Source organism: Arctopsyche grandis, chromosome 1 (genome assembly GCF_051622035.1).
Source record: "Arctopsyche grandis isolate Sample6627 chromosome 1, ASM5162203v2, whole genome shotgun sequence".
Taxonomy (NCBI): Eukaryota; Metazoa; Arthropoda; class Insecta; order Trichoptera; family Hydropsychidae; genus Arctopsyche; species Arctopsyche grandis.
In genome coordinates, this window is record NC_135355.1 from 30,238,491 (window position 1) to 30,255,027 (window position 16,537).

The window sequence follows — 16,537 nt, forward strand, 5'->3', positions numbered from 1 at the left end:
AAGGTCGCTGCCCTGGCACTTCAATTGATATGAAAATTGTTTTATGAGTAAAATTAAAAAATATTTTGGCTAATTTTAACACTTGATGGTGCGTACGCACCAGGCCAACGAATGGCAACACCACAGGCCAACTTTTAAAACCAGTAGCGTACAAAATATCGAAATAAAAATTTAATTAAAAATTTGAAATTAAATGTCAAAATTAAAAGTATTATTATTACATTAAAATTAAATTCAAATATCAAAATATAATTATAATTATTATATTAAAATTCAAATTAGATATTGAAATTTAAAACAAAACACACAATTTAAATAAATTTTCGAGATTGATCTAAAATCAGATCATCAACAATCATATACAGGTAGTACTTAACTTAAGATGTTTTGATTTACGCACTATGATCGAAAAAAATCAAAGAATTAATTTTTAAAAGTTGGTCTTTAAAACAACCGTATATAGGCCATAGTGTGATGCCGTATAATTGTTTTCCTTGAGGACAGTGGATATTGTGATTCGTGACGACTTTTAAGAAATAATAACAAGATTTTTTTTCGCTCGTAAGCAGAGAAATTGTAATATTTCTCTGGTTGTAAATGCGTATCGTCGTAATTCAAAACACTGTTGTAATTCAAAACATCAACGATGATCTAATTTTAGCTCAATCTCGCTCTTTAGCTTAATTTTGGTATTTAATTTCAATTTTTTAATTTCATTTTTATTTCGATATTTTGTACGCTACTGGTTTTAAAAGTTGGCCTGTGGACCGTTCATTGGCTTGGTGCGTATGCACCATGAGACGAGAAGAATAAGAGGCGACTTAATCGAAGTCTTTAAAATAATAAATAAACATCATAATTGTCTTATGTCCAAACTCATTACGTTCAATGAAAACAATCATAGAGGTTACACTCTCAGACTCCAAAAAGAAAAAATCGAATAAATTGATCAGAGATTCCTTCTTTTCAAACAGAGTGGTTAAAGTTTGGAATAATCTTCCCAACAATGTAGTAAATTCTGAAAACCATAATATTTAAAAAAAAAAAGCTAGAAGTCATTCTTAAACTTGAAGATTTTTGTAATTCTTCTTTTCCAATATCTTTTCTATATATATTTTTTTCATTTAGTTATTATTAAAGCCCGGACCCAGAGCGTGCCGCGTATTGTTCAAATGTTGTAAATGCATTGTTAAAGGTTTGCCGAACCTTTTTACTTTATCTATGTACGTAGTAACAATAGATGAAGTTTTGTGATCATGCAAAAATTCGAACTCGAGATTTTGACTGATTCTAACTCAGAATCGATTACTGATCACGTTTTAATGATCTAGAAAAAATGTGTGTGTGTGTCTGTGTGTGTGTCTGTGTACTTTGGGGATTTTTTCAACACCGTTAGTCCTATCAAACCGAAACTTAGTATCGGTTAATGAAATTCTTATAGACACTACGTAAATTTTTTTCAAATTTTTAAGTTGACCGGAAATGGTACCTCCCCTTATAGGTGTCCTCTTTTTTTTAAGTTTTTGAATTCGATTTTCTCCCAAACTACTAACTGAATCGGACTGATTTTTTTTTACATGTACTAGAAATAATAATTTTTATAATTTTATATTTTTTAAATATTTTTATCTGAACCGGAAGTAGTACTTTTACTCTAGAGAATCGAGGTTTTTTATGTTTTTCTCAAAAGCCTTTTGATTTATCGAACTGAAATTTCATATCGATCAGTTTAAGGTCAATACCAAGTTATGTATAAAATTTGGTAAGCGTCCGTCGACCGGAAGTGGCAGTTTACTCTTGTTCGATTTGTCTTCCACTATTTTTTTCGACCCCTTAAACATGTGTGGTCTTCACGAAAAAATTCAAGTATAATTCTTGTATCAATGTGATTAAAATAAAAAAAAATCACTAAATTTAATAAACCGGAAGTGGGATTTTTTCCCTTCCGGAAGCATCTGGAAGGAAGGTCAAAAATGTTGTCGCCTGGATCCTGACCACACCCCTGAACGTATTAAGCTGAAAATTTATATTTATATTCTTTATGTACTAACTTAGATTTGGTAACGTTTTGGTCAGAATTCGTAAACCGGAAGTAGTATTTTTTTTAAAAACAATATTTCATTATTTTATTTTGACCTTTTAAATTATTTTAAGCTTCTTGATATTTATTGTGTATAATAGAAATAGTGATTTTAATTAAAAATAAAAAATAAAACCATAAAATTTAATGAACCGGAAGTGGGATTTTCTCCTATTAGAAAGGTCAAAAATGTTGTCGCCTGGATCCTGTCCACGCCCCTGAACGTATTAAGCTGAAAATTTATATTTGTGTTGTTTATGTACTAACTTAGATTTGGTAACGTTTTGGTCAGAATTCGTAAACCGGAAGTAGTATTTTTTTTAAAAACAATATTTCATTATTTTTTCATTATTTTATTTTGACCTTTTAAATTATTTTAAGCGTCTTGATTTTTATTGTGTACAATAAAGATAGTGATTTTAAGTATAAATAAAAAATAAAACCATCAAATTTAATGAACCGGAAGTGGGATTTTCTCCTATTAGAAAGGTCAAAAATGTTGTCGCCTGGATCCTGTCCACAACCCTGAACGTATTAAGCTGAAAATTTATATTTGTGTTGTTTATGTACTAACTTAGATTTGGTAACATTTTAGTCAGAATTCGTAAGCCGGAAGTGATATTTTTTTTAAAAACAATATTTCATTATTTTTTCATTATTTTATTTTGACCTTTTAAATTATTTTAAGCGTCTTGCTATTTATTGTGTACAATAGAGATAGTGATTTTAAGTAAAAATAAAAAATAAAATCAGCAAATTTAATGAACCGGAAGTGGGATTTTCTCCTATTAGAAAAGTCAAAAATGTTTTCGCCTGGATCCTGTCCACACCCCTAAACGTATTAAGCTGAAAATTTATATTTATATTCTTTATGTACTAACTTAGATTTGGTAACGTTTTGGTCAGAATTCGTAAACCGGAAGTAGTATTTTTTTTTTAAACAATATTTCATTATTTTTTCATCATTTTATTTTGACCTTTTAAATTATTTTAAGCGTTTTGATATTTATTGTGTATAATAAAGATAGTGATTTTAAGTAAAAATAAAAAATAAAACCATCAAATTTAATGAACCGGAAGTGGGATTTTCTCCTATTAGAAAGGTCAAAAATGTTGTCGCCTGGATCCTGTCCACGCGCCTGAACGTATTAAGCTGAAAATTTTTGTGTTGTTTATGTTCTAACTTAGATTTGGTAACGTTTTGGTCAGAATTCGTTAACCGGAAGTATTTTTTTTAAAAGCAATATTTCATTATTTTATTTTTACCTTTTAAATTATTTTTATCCTCTTGATATTAATTGTGTATAATAATTATACTGATTTTAAATAATAAAAAAAATTTGAACAAAATCCGCCAACCGGAAGTAGAAATTTTGTCTTGTGCAAGTATTTGCATATATTTGCGCTCAATTTGTATCGCTATCATAGTTATTAGTTCAATATCGAATTTTGTTTTGTAACCTTCTTATATTCCTCAAATACATAGATAAAGTCATGGGTTGGTCACACCCGAATTTTTTTTTTAATTATCATAAACTATTTTAGATCGACCAGCGGTCAAGATTGGACATCAAATTTAAGCATATTAACAATATGCAATAATATGAATCCACGAAAAAAATAAACGTTGGTAATATAATAATAGACTTTATAAACGATAAATGAACGACAAAAGAATATATTTATAAAAATAATATATAAAAAAATGAATAAGGAAAAATATTTTTATTTTATTTTTAAATTTTCAACTTGGAACTTTTTTTACTTTTACAAAACATTTAAAAAAATAAAAATGTTTTGAAAAATTGAAGGCTTTCTATGTTTCACTAATGATTCAGTCGAAATTACTTCATTTTTCCGATCGGTTTGAAACGTTGCCATTTTGCGTGGTTTGGTCACCGATAGAAATTTAAATCGCTTCTGATAGTTCGATGGTGAAAAATAATCGCAATAAAGATATGTAACGGCTCAAATGTTTTGAAGACGTTGACGTTTGATGGCGAGTAGCCTTATATGTTTGACTTTCCACCACCCACAAGTCTTGTCAGGTTTTAATTGTTTAAACGCTTATTTACAATATAAATTGTCAAGATATTTACATATAAAATTAAAAAAAATTTTGGTTCTTGTAATTTTATTTTGATTTCGTTTTATATTTATATTTTAATACAGTAAAAAAATAAATGGGCGCCAAAAATATTGCTACAGCTCAAAAATATGCAGTATACATATGTATGTATACGAACTTTGAATAGATGATGTTTTTACCATGATTATAGTATGCTATCATAAGCTCACTATTACATCTCACAATCGGTACGATAAATGAGTTTCGAAACAATAAATGTTTACAAAATTGCCACGTGGAAACTATTGAGGTCGCCCAATCAAAACATCCCGATAACAATATTGTTGTGTACGTTTTCTTTTATTATCGGCCGTATATTTCAAAATAAACAGCAATAGAACCTGACGATGTTTAATCTTCTGTACGATTGTCAATCGGAATCCGGAACGTTCAACAATGCTGGTGATTTCCGGACCCGTTAAAAGTGAAAATGATTCACTCGATGGCCAATCATTAATCATCCCATTAAACGGCCGTTGGGTCTGCATAGGTAATGAATTTTTCTCAAGCTTACTTTTCAAATTGCAAAAAATGAATCACGGAATTTGACGAAGCGTTTCGAGTATTTGCGGTTCAAGGTGAGAGCATCATTCATAAGACATGTTGGGAATTGCTTTGTGATTCACGAATGATAACAGTAAATCGTCCGAAACAAATGCATATTAACTATTATGTAGATTCGCCATGTTTAAGCTGTTTATATTACAAATACTGAGCCAAGCCGGGTAAAACAACTAGTAATACACATGTATAAAACACACTTTTCATAACTTCCATAAAATAATTGAAAAATATTTGAGTGTCTTCTCTAGGAAATTTAATTTTACATATATGTATATATCTGTAGATCAGTGGCGTCCCATCCATGGATGCTGTGGATGCTGCGCATCCCTTAAAATTTACGTCAAAAATATTTTCATAACGTTTGTTTTGTGAATTTATTAGTATTATTTCTCTTTCGTTTATTTTTGATTACATGATTATGATATATACGATATTTTATCTGATCAAAAATTGACATACATAAACAAGCATCCCCGTTGAGAGGCCGTAGCCGACTGCGCGACTGGTGCTTGTTTTTTCACATCACGCTCGTATCGCCATGGATGCTGAAGTTCTCTACAAATCTTTTGCGCAGGCGCACAAGTGAGCTGTTACTCTTGCGTATGCGCACGAGTGAGACGACTCTACAGCCGTCTCGCTCGCGCAACACTTGCTCTGGAAGCAAAATCTCCTTTTGCGTATGTATGGACTTGATTCGCTTTTTATGTACGGACTTTCGCTTGATTCGTTGATTGATATTTCGTACGTTACGTCTTAAGTTATTTACTTTTATTATTTTATTGTAATTTATTACATCCTAAATTATTATTTATTATGGCCCTAAATATAGATAGCCAAAGTAACAATGCAAGTGGATTTATCGCCAATGTTAATAATAATTGCAATTGTTTAATTAAAAAATGATCATATAATGAAAAAGAGATTATTGTTCCAGAGCCCAAAACCCACACCAATATTGAATATTCATTCAATAAAAAACGAAAACATATCAAAGACATTTTAATAAATATAAATATGACAGTGTTTGGTAGAATAAAATAAAATTTTAAAAAGTAAACTGATCGTGTTTTGGGCAGCATCCTCTGGTTGAAAAGCCACCGCACGCCACTGCTGTAGATGCCTAGATACATATAATTGGCGTGTTTTCATGTTATTGTTAATTCGTACGATCTTATTATTTCGGCAAGTTTCTCCTACAAGGATAAAATATCACCGATATTTATAAATAAAATATCACTCCAGGGGTGAGTTTTGACCTGGACGCCATAGCATAGATCGGGTATCCTAGCGTTTTTTCACATGAGCAAAATTATCTAAAAAAAAAGCACTCTGTGTGTCTGCATAGATAATAGATACATAATTTAAATCCACTGTTGCATGTACAGTGCTTTTGTCTCACAAATGCGTATTTTACAATTTCTATTGGGCTACTTTAAGCAAACACATGTACATATGTACATAAATACACAATGAAAGTAAACAGTGATTGTAAAAATCTTATATATCGTTGTATCGATTGATATTTTGGTGATGGAAATGTAAATCGTGACATAAAATACGTGGTTATGAAATAAAAATACTGTGCATACATTTAATATTTATATATAATACATACAAATCTATGTACGTATAATAACAAGATGGTTATGATTAAAGCACTTTAAAAAGATAATTTATAAAAAAAATCTCTAGAAAGTTGTATGTATGTACATTGTACATATTAAAACTTTTTAAAGATGTACATTGCATATTATACATACATATATGTATTAATATATGTTAATTGAAACATTTTCAGTTTCCTTCGTGAAATAAAGCTTTCATTTGAGAATCATTCTCAGAAAAACAGACCTTCACGCAATCGATTAATCAAATTTAATTGCTCTTATCATTCTTATTGTTATTAGGATCCTGAAATTTGAAATCTAATATATAATTTCGAAAGAGACTTTGTATGTGTGTTTGTTTGGGTTGTAGAATCCGTGACGTTCAATTTAATAAAAAAAAAACAAATGAATATTCAAATAAATTTCAATAAAACCAAACTATTCAAATAAATTTCAATAAAACTTAACTATTCAAATAAATTTAATAAAATGTTTACTATTAGAATGGCCATGTTTAAGCGGTTTATATTACAAATACCGAGTGAAGCCGTATAATAACACTAGTAAAAAATAAAACCAAGTCCAGCTTTCTACGAGTGAATTGAGATGAGTCTGCATATGTACATATGTATATGTACATAAGTTTATCTCGGCAAATAACGCAAGCGCATTACAATCTGACTCGTCATAATGTTCTTATCTTAAATATTTTGTAGTGTCATATACACATATAATATATGTATATGTATATACTTATACATATACACTCAGTACAATGATTTGATTGTGATTACTGGGCACTTGATTCAACACAAAACAACGCATTTTGATAAAATCCTTCATTCTTCAAATCCTTCATTCTTCAAAAAAAAACTTCAAATCTACTTACTTTTGCTAACATTCTTACTATGTCCCGTGTAGGGATCCCAAATATTCGTCGACTTCACCTATTCGAATATCTAATAGTAAATCAATAGCTATTCGAATATATTCTAAAATTGAAAAAAGGTAATTACATATGTACTAAGCATAAATTACATTATGTTTATATATGTAATATATTACAATTAATAAAACATAATTTTAAGAAAATTAAAAAAAAAACATAAAACTAAAATACACACATAAAATATAAGATAAAAATTTATAAACTCCTTTTGCTGTTATTAAAGATGCACTATTTTTACAAACCTCATTTTTTCTTAATTCAATGATTGCGGTTTCAACGGGAGTATGAACATCAATAAAATTTTCAAAATATCAATTCCATTCTTAGGCACAGTATTGAAATTATATTCTTTTATTGCTATGTTTACACTTTCTTAAACTTGAATAAATTGTCTTATCCATAGTTCCCATCTTCTAAAAAGGTATATTATATTTCGCCTGTGACTTCTTAAATATTCGTAATATTTTCTGATGTTATCTAAAATTTCGTAGAGATTATTATCGATTGAAAAGTGATTTTCTTCAAACATTTCTGTATTTAATTAATAAAAATCCGTTTCTTCATATGTAGACATTTCATCTTCCTCATTATCTTCATTTTCATCACAATTATCCCCATTACATATTTCATTTTCTTCATAATCGTCGGCTTCTTCGTCATCACTCTTTTCATATTCATTTTGTGTATTTATTTTATAAAAACATATATACACGATTAATATTCGAATAGTTGATTAAATATTCGAATAACGAATGGCTGAAAAATCGGAAGAATAATTTTAATACTCGAATATTCGAATATTCGATTGGGATCCCTAGTCCCGTGATCAAGGTGTCTTTAATTATGTTATTTATATTGGCTTTGAATAAGCCCTTGATAAAGTTAATTACAACATTTTAATTCATAAAGATTACATTTTGGGTTTTCTAATAGTTTAATTCATCTTTTCACTGACTAGCTATTGATTGATTGACATCAATTTCTTGAATATGTTCATTGTTCTTCTATTAAATATCTTGGGCCATTGCATTTTATAAGGTTTGTCTTAGTTTCTCTTCGTTCAAAGGTAATTAAAATATTTATTACTGATATTTACAAAGCCATTTCCCATTATTACTTTTTATTATATGCTGACGATTTAAAATGAATCGGGAGCATCATTGGCCTATCTGATGCCCAATTATTACAGAGTGATTCACCAAATGATTGCGCTACGGATAGCTTTCAACTGTCCGCTTGTTATCTGCTTGAATCGGACAAGGGTTATTTTACTAATTTGTTTTGGATATTGTGAAGAGGGAACTGACCATTTTGAACACCAGAATAGATCTTTTCCTACATTTTATTATGCCATAAGTAGGTAAAATCCGTTACATTTTGCTTAGTGTTCAAAAAACCCTAAAAGTATATTGGCCAAATAATGCTTTTATACCTTTGCTAAAAATGTACATATTATTTGCGGGGGCCCCGGGTCCCCTTCGAAAGCCGGGCCCGGGTTATTTGCATACCCTTCCCCCCCCTCTCGTCGACCCTGTGAGTATGTATTTATGTATTATGTTCCTGTCTCTATATATGTACATATATTATTTGTGTTCATAATATTTTGATTTTTTGGTCATAGTGACGATTTGGGATTACCTGTTATGTCGCAATGATCCAATAATACATACAAATTAAAATAAAATAAAATCTCAGGCATATCTTTTTTTTCGATTTCAGATGTTAGATCCATTCAAAGCAGTGAAGGGCCAGTTGAAGATAAGATTCGACAAAGCCAGCATCGATGATGTAATTTTCAAGTTACACTACAGAGCAACATTTATGTTGCTCTTGGTGAGCAGTATACTAGTCACACAACGGCAATATGTGGGAGAGCATATTAAATGCTTGAGCGACTTGGATACATCTGAAAAAAAGTTTATAAATGTTATCAACACGTACTGCTTCTTCTCCAGTACTTTCACAGTTGTAAGTGTTTTTTTTTCTTCCCAGGAATGTTTTCTTGCAGATTACATAGCTGTTTAATTTTGTGCGCAAAGCACCAACGAGAAAGTAAGTAATATGTAGCGAGAATATAAATATTGTACTAATTAGGAGTCCAAATTGATAACTCGAATATTACCCATTTTTCAGTATTCATAAATTCCAATATTTATAAAATCATTCGAATGTTATTCGTTTTTTTCTCAATATTGTATAAAAAGCAGTGGCGGCTCATCCATATGGGCTGCGGGCTGCAACCCTCCCAGTACAGTACACATGCATGCTATTTTTGTCGTCTATACGGACTACGGGGCTGCAGCCCTCCCAGTATAGTACATATGCATGATATTTTTGTTTGCATTTGTTCATCGGTTTGGCAACACGCTACTACGATTCATCGCTGCAGTCCCCCCACTGTGAATTCTCACGAGGCAACACTGATTAATAGTCAACATTTCTAATCGTAAATATTAATCTATTACCACTAAGTATAAATTGAGAAGTGGATTTGTTACACTACATAAAATGATCTACTATTACAATTACTTGCTGAAAACCAAGAATACAGGAAAATGATAATCGTTAGGATAATTAGTTATTCTTTCATTGTTTTATTTAAGATGTAGTTATATTCCATTATTTACACTATTTAAAAGATTAGAAGTGTGGAATTATTTTTTAAGAAGAGAAAATAATTTTGTAGCTGTATATAAAGTATATATATTACATTCGAATATTTTACGAATTTCATATTCGAATATTTGGGACCCCTGGTAGCAATGTCTGCCAATAAATCTGGAATCAGGTAACTATTCTGTAATCAGATTAACATTAGCCGGAGTCTGGATCATTAACTGACAAGTTGAACAGTTGCTAAATAGCTTAGTTCAGTGACATTTACGAAAATACAATATACATACTAGGGTTTCTGATTTCCCGCACTTTTCTTAGGGTGTCTGAATTCCCGGGACACGGGACGGAGCTCAGGATCGTTCCCGGGACACATGTAAAAAAAACTTTTTTTTTTCAATTTAATATATTTTTTGTTAATAAAAATATATTTATTTATTTACAAAACAATACATAATATATCTATTAACTTGAAAAAATTTAAATATAAAAGAAAACTTATTTAACGTAGCTTTTTAAAAATACTAAAATATTTAAATGAGAATCCGAAAGTCTAATTCTAGATTTGGTACAAAAATTTCCAGCAATGGAAAAAACTCTTTTAGTCTCGGTCGAAGTTGGTTTTATTGTTAAAAGGGACGAAAACAATTTTTAATAACCTCTTCTTATTTTAAATTATCGGTTTTTTCTCCTGTCAGCATGTATATTTTAATTTCTTTTTTAAAGTCGATGTTATTTTTATTTACGTTATTTTGTATATTCGTCTTTGATAACTCCTTATTTAATTCTTCATTAATCGTCAAATACACAATTGTTTAATCTTCATCCGAATCTAAAATAGTGTCTTCCATTGTGGAATCGTCAATACAAGAAGGATATACTCGCTTCATAATAGTTTCACCGTAGGATATACCTATACATTCGCTTTTATTACAACATTTAAATTTTTTTTTTCAGTATAAAATCAGAATTATTTAACATTTGTGTGAAAAAAACCGTTTTATGCTTTTTCTTTCTTCGATTTATTATTTCCCTTCGTGCAGTCGTGAAAATGTTGTATGTTTTCAAGATTTTTTTAAATCCAATTCCCGGGATTAAAGATAAGAATTTCCGGGACACGGGAAAACAAAAATTTCGTGAATTCCCGGGAATGTCTGTCCCGGGTCAGAAACCCTAATACATACATATGTATTGCTTTGCACTATTACGGGTACGATTTAGGTTTCAAACTGGTCTTTCAGTTGATATTTTAATATTAATATTTAAAGGTGAAACATTTGAACGAGAGTGCATTGCTTACTGGTAATATTCCTCATCCTGGAGTTGGCCCAGCTGTTGAAGAAGATGAGGTGATCCATCATGCTTATTACCAATGGGTGCCTTTTGTACTCTTCGCACAAGCGTTGATGTTTTATTTGCCACATGCAATATGGAAAACGAAGGAAGGTAATATATGTATATGTATAATAATTCCAAAGCTCTTGTATAATACTTTCTAATATATTAAATGTCGTATTTGAGGAATATAAGAAGTATAAAAAAATTCGATATTGAAACATATGTATGTACCTACACGTTGTCACATACCGGCTATGAGAGCATTTTCGATACAAAATTAAGCGCAAATGTAGGGAAAATTACACAAGATAAAAGTTCTACTTCCGATTGTTGGATTTTGTCCAAAATTGTTTTATTACTTAACATATAAATATGTTAATTTAAAAGCTCAAGATAAAATCATGAAATATTACTACTTCCAGTTTATGAATTCTAACCAAAACCCAATCAACTCTAAGTACATAAAGAATACAAATATAAATTTTCAGCTCGATAAGTTCAGTGTTGTGGAAAAAATAATGTGGTCACAACATTTTTGACTTCTCTAAGAGGAAAAAGTCCCACTTCCGGCTAATTAAATTAAATTTCTTTTTTATTTTCTCGTGAAGAGCATACATGTTTAAGGGGTCGAAAAAATAGTCGAAGAATAATTGAAATAAAGTAAACTGCCACATCCGGTTGATGGGTGTTCACCAAATTTTTTATATACATAACTTGGTATATAAAAATTAAACTTCTAGATATGAAATTTCAGTTCAATAGACTAAAATTTTTCTGAGAAAATCATAAAAAATCGTGATGTTCTAGAGTAAAAGTACTACTTCCGGTTGAGAATTAAAAATTTCTATTACGAGTAAAAAAAAATCAAAATTTCAGGAGATAATTTAATCCAAAAACTTAAAAAAAGAGGACACTTGTAAGGACAGGTAAAATTGTCGGTTAACTTAAAAATTTGAAAAAAAAATTGTCGTATCGATAAGCATTCCAGTAACCGATACTAAGTTTCAGTTTGATGGGACTATCGGTGTTCAAAAAATCCCCAAAATACACAGACACGCACAAACATTTTTTCTAGATCATGAAAACGTGATCAGTAATCGATTCTGAGTTCGAATCAGTCAAAACGTCAAGATCGAATTTTCGTATGATCACAAAACTTAATTGTATTGTTATTTTACTATATTGTTACTACGTACATAGATAAATTTAAAAAAAAATCTTGACTTGGGTCTCCAAACTATGGTCCGTACGACAGAATGTGGCCAGCGGCCGTCTTTGGTCTAGCCTGTAAATTAATTTTAAAGAATCTATAAAAACCATAAATGGGTAACATGAACTCTAGTAAATTTCCAGAATGACCGAAAAAAATGTGTCTGGTTCAGTCCGGTTCTAGTAGTTCTTAAAATATTCCTTAAATACTTAAAATATTTGAGCATTTTCCTAAAAGGTTTAGAAACCCCTGTTTGTAATCTCTAGTGGCGAGTAAGAAATGCAATTATTACAAACACTAACTAGATTCACCGCACATGAATTATTTTAAGTATATCGATTGTTGGTGATTACCACTGTGGATTAAATAATATTTTTTTAATTCACAACATTATTGTCAAACTTAACTTTCAGACGGTCGATTGCAAGCATTCGTGTCTGGACTACATTTAGCTTTCGTTCCGAATTACGAAGAAGATCAAAAGAAAGATGATATGATTATCCTATCGAAAAAAAATATTGATAACAGAATACAGGAGTTGAAAATTGAATATAAGAATAGGTTTGTTTAATTATTCAATAATGCATCAGACACATTTTTTCTGATGAGTACATTTATATTTTTTTCTGCTTTATTAATTCAGATTTCATGCGTGGAGATCATGGTCAGTGTGGTTGGTTAGTTGTGAAGTTCTTAATCTGCTGAATCTGATGTTTCAAATCTATCTTACCGATGTGTTCTTAGGTGGATATTTTTGGGGCATCGGTAGCCAAGTTTGGAATAATGTTGATTGGGATGACTATTTGGATCCTTTGGATGTCGTGTTTCCCAAGGTTCGCTTGAAATTTTTATAATAATACATATAATTCGTTAATTTTATCGTTGAGTAAGTTTTTTTTCCGAATTTATAAGCACAATTTAATTGGATTTTTTTTTAAAGATTGGCAATGTCATACACGATTTTCAATGTGATTTCAAAATTGCATTTGAATATATAAGTTTTTGGGTGGTGAAAAATTTTCCGAATCGATTTGGGATAGTAAAATCGGTGATCGGATAAATGCACTCAAGAGAGTCGTACTCTCGAGACATCCAAAATTTTAATGATGCTCAAGAACTAACGCAATAGAATTCTGCAATAAAGCGTCAAGGGGTATATGTATGTTATCCGAGGGTGCTAACCTTTTTTGTGGAATTCTATTACGTAAGTTCTTCTTGAGAGCCTTTGAAAATTAGGAAACAGTGAAATCATATTAGCTTCGATATACATAAATATCGTAGCCAGGGATCTCTACAACCAACAAATAAGTGGCAAAATTATTTCAACTGTAGGCGAAGAGTACATATTAAGATCCATAATAATTTTTTATTTTACTTAAAAATACCTTTTGATTCTTTTTAAGGTCACAAAATGTGTTTTTTATAAATATGGTCCTAGTGGTGTAATTCAGAATAATGACGCAATGTGTGTGATGGCTTTGAACGTAATCCATGAGAAGATTTTCACAATTTTATGGTTTTGGTATGCGATCGTCTTCATCTTTACGGTTTTAGGTAAAAAATAATTTTTGATAATGCAGACAAAATTACCTGTTCTATATTATATTTTTCTATATATATTTTTTTTTAGGTTTAATTCATCGATTTTTAGTTTTCATACTGTTTCCAAGATCTGTAGGTTTTAATCATTTCATGTTTAAGTACGCTTGCCCTGGGAATTATAAGAGTCAAACTTTAAACATTATTAGGAGGAATTGTTATTTCGGTGATTGGTTGTTCCTATATTATTTAGGCAAGAATATGAGAGTCTACGTTTTCAAGTGAGTATTATAGATGAATAAAATATTTTGCTTTTAACATATTGTGTTATTTTATTATATTTTTTTCAGAATGTTTTTAAAGGGTGTAGCAGAAGATTTTGACCGTGGTACATTGTCGAATACTGAAGACGTCGAAACAGTTGATGACATAGAAAAACATCCTCTAAAACCATGATGCCTAAATAAATATATGTACATATTTCTACTTTATCTACGTTTGTATGTACTTTGTATGTACAGTCCCTGACCAGAATATTACGCCACCCCTCTCAAGATGCGTTTGGGTAAATTTGTCACGGTCGTAAATAACTCATTATGGGAACTTTTGGCCTCATTTTTTTTGTGATCTTATCCTTAAATGCAACTCTATTCACTAGTAAAAAATATCGGTGGATTATCCCTCAAAAGGTCTTCAAAAACAAAAGAAAGATGTTTGAAATCGGTTTGCGTCTGAATTTTGTTCAATATTGACTTGCGTTTCCGTTAAAATCATTCATTATTTTGTGAAAAGCACTGTGTTTTTTTCTCTTTTACTGCAACTTTATCATATTTCTAAGGTAAGTTGGTATTTAATATCTCGAAATTTTACTTTGTTTTATGATTTAAATTGCTTGTAAAACTTTTATTGGATTTTTTTAGATGGGTAGAAAATCAGATCTTTCTAATGAAAAAATTGCAAGCATTACATCATTATTAAATACAGGAAAGTTTTCTCAAAACAAAATCGCGACAATGGAGGGTGTTAGTAGGGCGTCTATTAGAAAAATAAAACAAAATCTGGAGACTGATTGCGACCCCACACTCGATCGGCGAGCTATGAGTGGTACTAAAAAAAAATTTGGCCCTCGTGTGGATCGAAAAATCGCCAGGCTTGTTTCCAAGAATCGATTTATTGCAAAAAAAAATATTCAACAAAAATTAAAGGACGAAAACGTGAAATATCTACGTCAACAATACGACGTCGTTTCTGGTCAGGGACTGTATATGCGTATTAACAAAGATGCCGTTAGTCTTAAAAAAATATTTTTAGTTTATTTCAAGTACTCGAAATAATCAAGAGTACACATGATCATTTTTTTGAATTTTTGCTTGTTTTTTCAAATTATTACGTCAGAATTTTTTTATTTGCAGTCATCATTTAATGAGAAGTATTTTCTTTTCAGTCAGTTATAATTGTAATGACTTTTTATTTTGATTGAATATCAATAATGTTTTCATTTTTAGTTTTATTAATTTCTTCGATAGTTTTGTTTTACAGAAAAAGATAAATATATAATTTAAAAATAGTAATCGTAAATGTTAGTAACTAATTAAATCTAATATATAATTTGGAAAGAGACTTTGTACATATATATGTATGTATGTATATATGTATGTATCCTTCGTTCGTAGAAATCCGTGACGTCATCGAACAAATAATTCGCTTTTTTCCGATTCAAAGGATTCTATACTTACTATATATGTTTGTTTGTTCGTGACAATCAATTTAATAAAAAAAACAAATGAGTATTCAAATAAATGTATATAAAATAAAACTATTCAAATAAATTTAATAAAATGTTTACTATTAGATTAGTCATGTTTAAGCGGTTTATATTACAAATACCGAGTGAAGCCGGGTAATACAGCTAGTTTACTATATTTCTTGTTAATTTCGGCTAAAAAGTTATAATGAAAGTGAATGAGTGGGTGAGACTACTTGGGTTTTATTACGCGTATCGTATAGTTGTTTGACGCGTTGAAGTCTCTCCTGAGTCCGACAGGTAAAGTTCACTCAGGTGTGTTGACCCGTTGTATAATGTTGCACGATGCTCGTTGCATGAACACAATAAACCGGGAAGATGTGCAAATAATTGTAAATTAGGGGGGGGGGGGGGAGAGGATTCATATTTTGCGAGATATATCTTTGCTTACGTCGTACTCGCGAGACGATTGCTCGTTACACTCCAATATTAATCTGTCACCAAATTTTGTAACGTTTGGTAACAATTTTACAAAGTCTTTCATGTATACCTACTGAGTATTTATTGTAGGTGGCGCATAACGTAATATCTATAATTATGTAAATTTTTCAATTACAGTATTTATTTTATTTTATTTTTACATACATATATACATATGTGTCATTACAGGAACCACTCCAAGGCGATACATAAGATTAGATTAATTTTTTGTACTTAAGTAGGTAAAAACAATTTTTTCGTTAACAATTAGTTCAGAATCGATTT

At 30.2% G+C, this 16,537-nt stretch overlaps 1 protein-coding gene across 1 annotated transcript in view; it reads left to right on the plus strand.

Moving 5' to 3' along the window:
• LOC143910066 (innexin inx7-like) overlaps positions 1-15,205 on the plus strand; it is a 36,716-nt gene extending 21,511 nt beyond the window's left edge. The window contains exons 2-9 of the mRNA XM_077428425.1: positions 9,048-9,296; positions 11,210-11,387; positions 12,903-13,050; positions 13,133-13,322; positions 13,893-14,043; positions 14,120-14,309; positions 14,379-14,413; positions 14,561-15,205. Coding sequence (XP_077284551.1) covers positions 9,048-9,296; positions 11,210-11,387; positions 12,903-13,050; positions 13,133-13,322; positions 13,893-14,043; positions 14,120-14,309; positions 14,379-14,413; positions 14,561-14,655 — 1,236 coding nt within the window. The 3' untranslated portion in view covers positions 14,656-15,205. The remainder of the gene's footprint in view (positions 1-9,047; positions 9,297-11,209; positions 11,388-12,902; positions 13,051-13,132; positions 13,323-13,892; positions 14,044-14,119; positions 14,310-14,378; positions 14,414-14,560) is intronic.
• Positions 15,206-16,537: the final 1,332 nt, after the last annotated feature.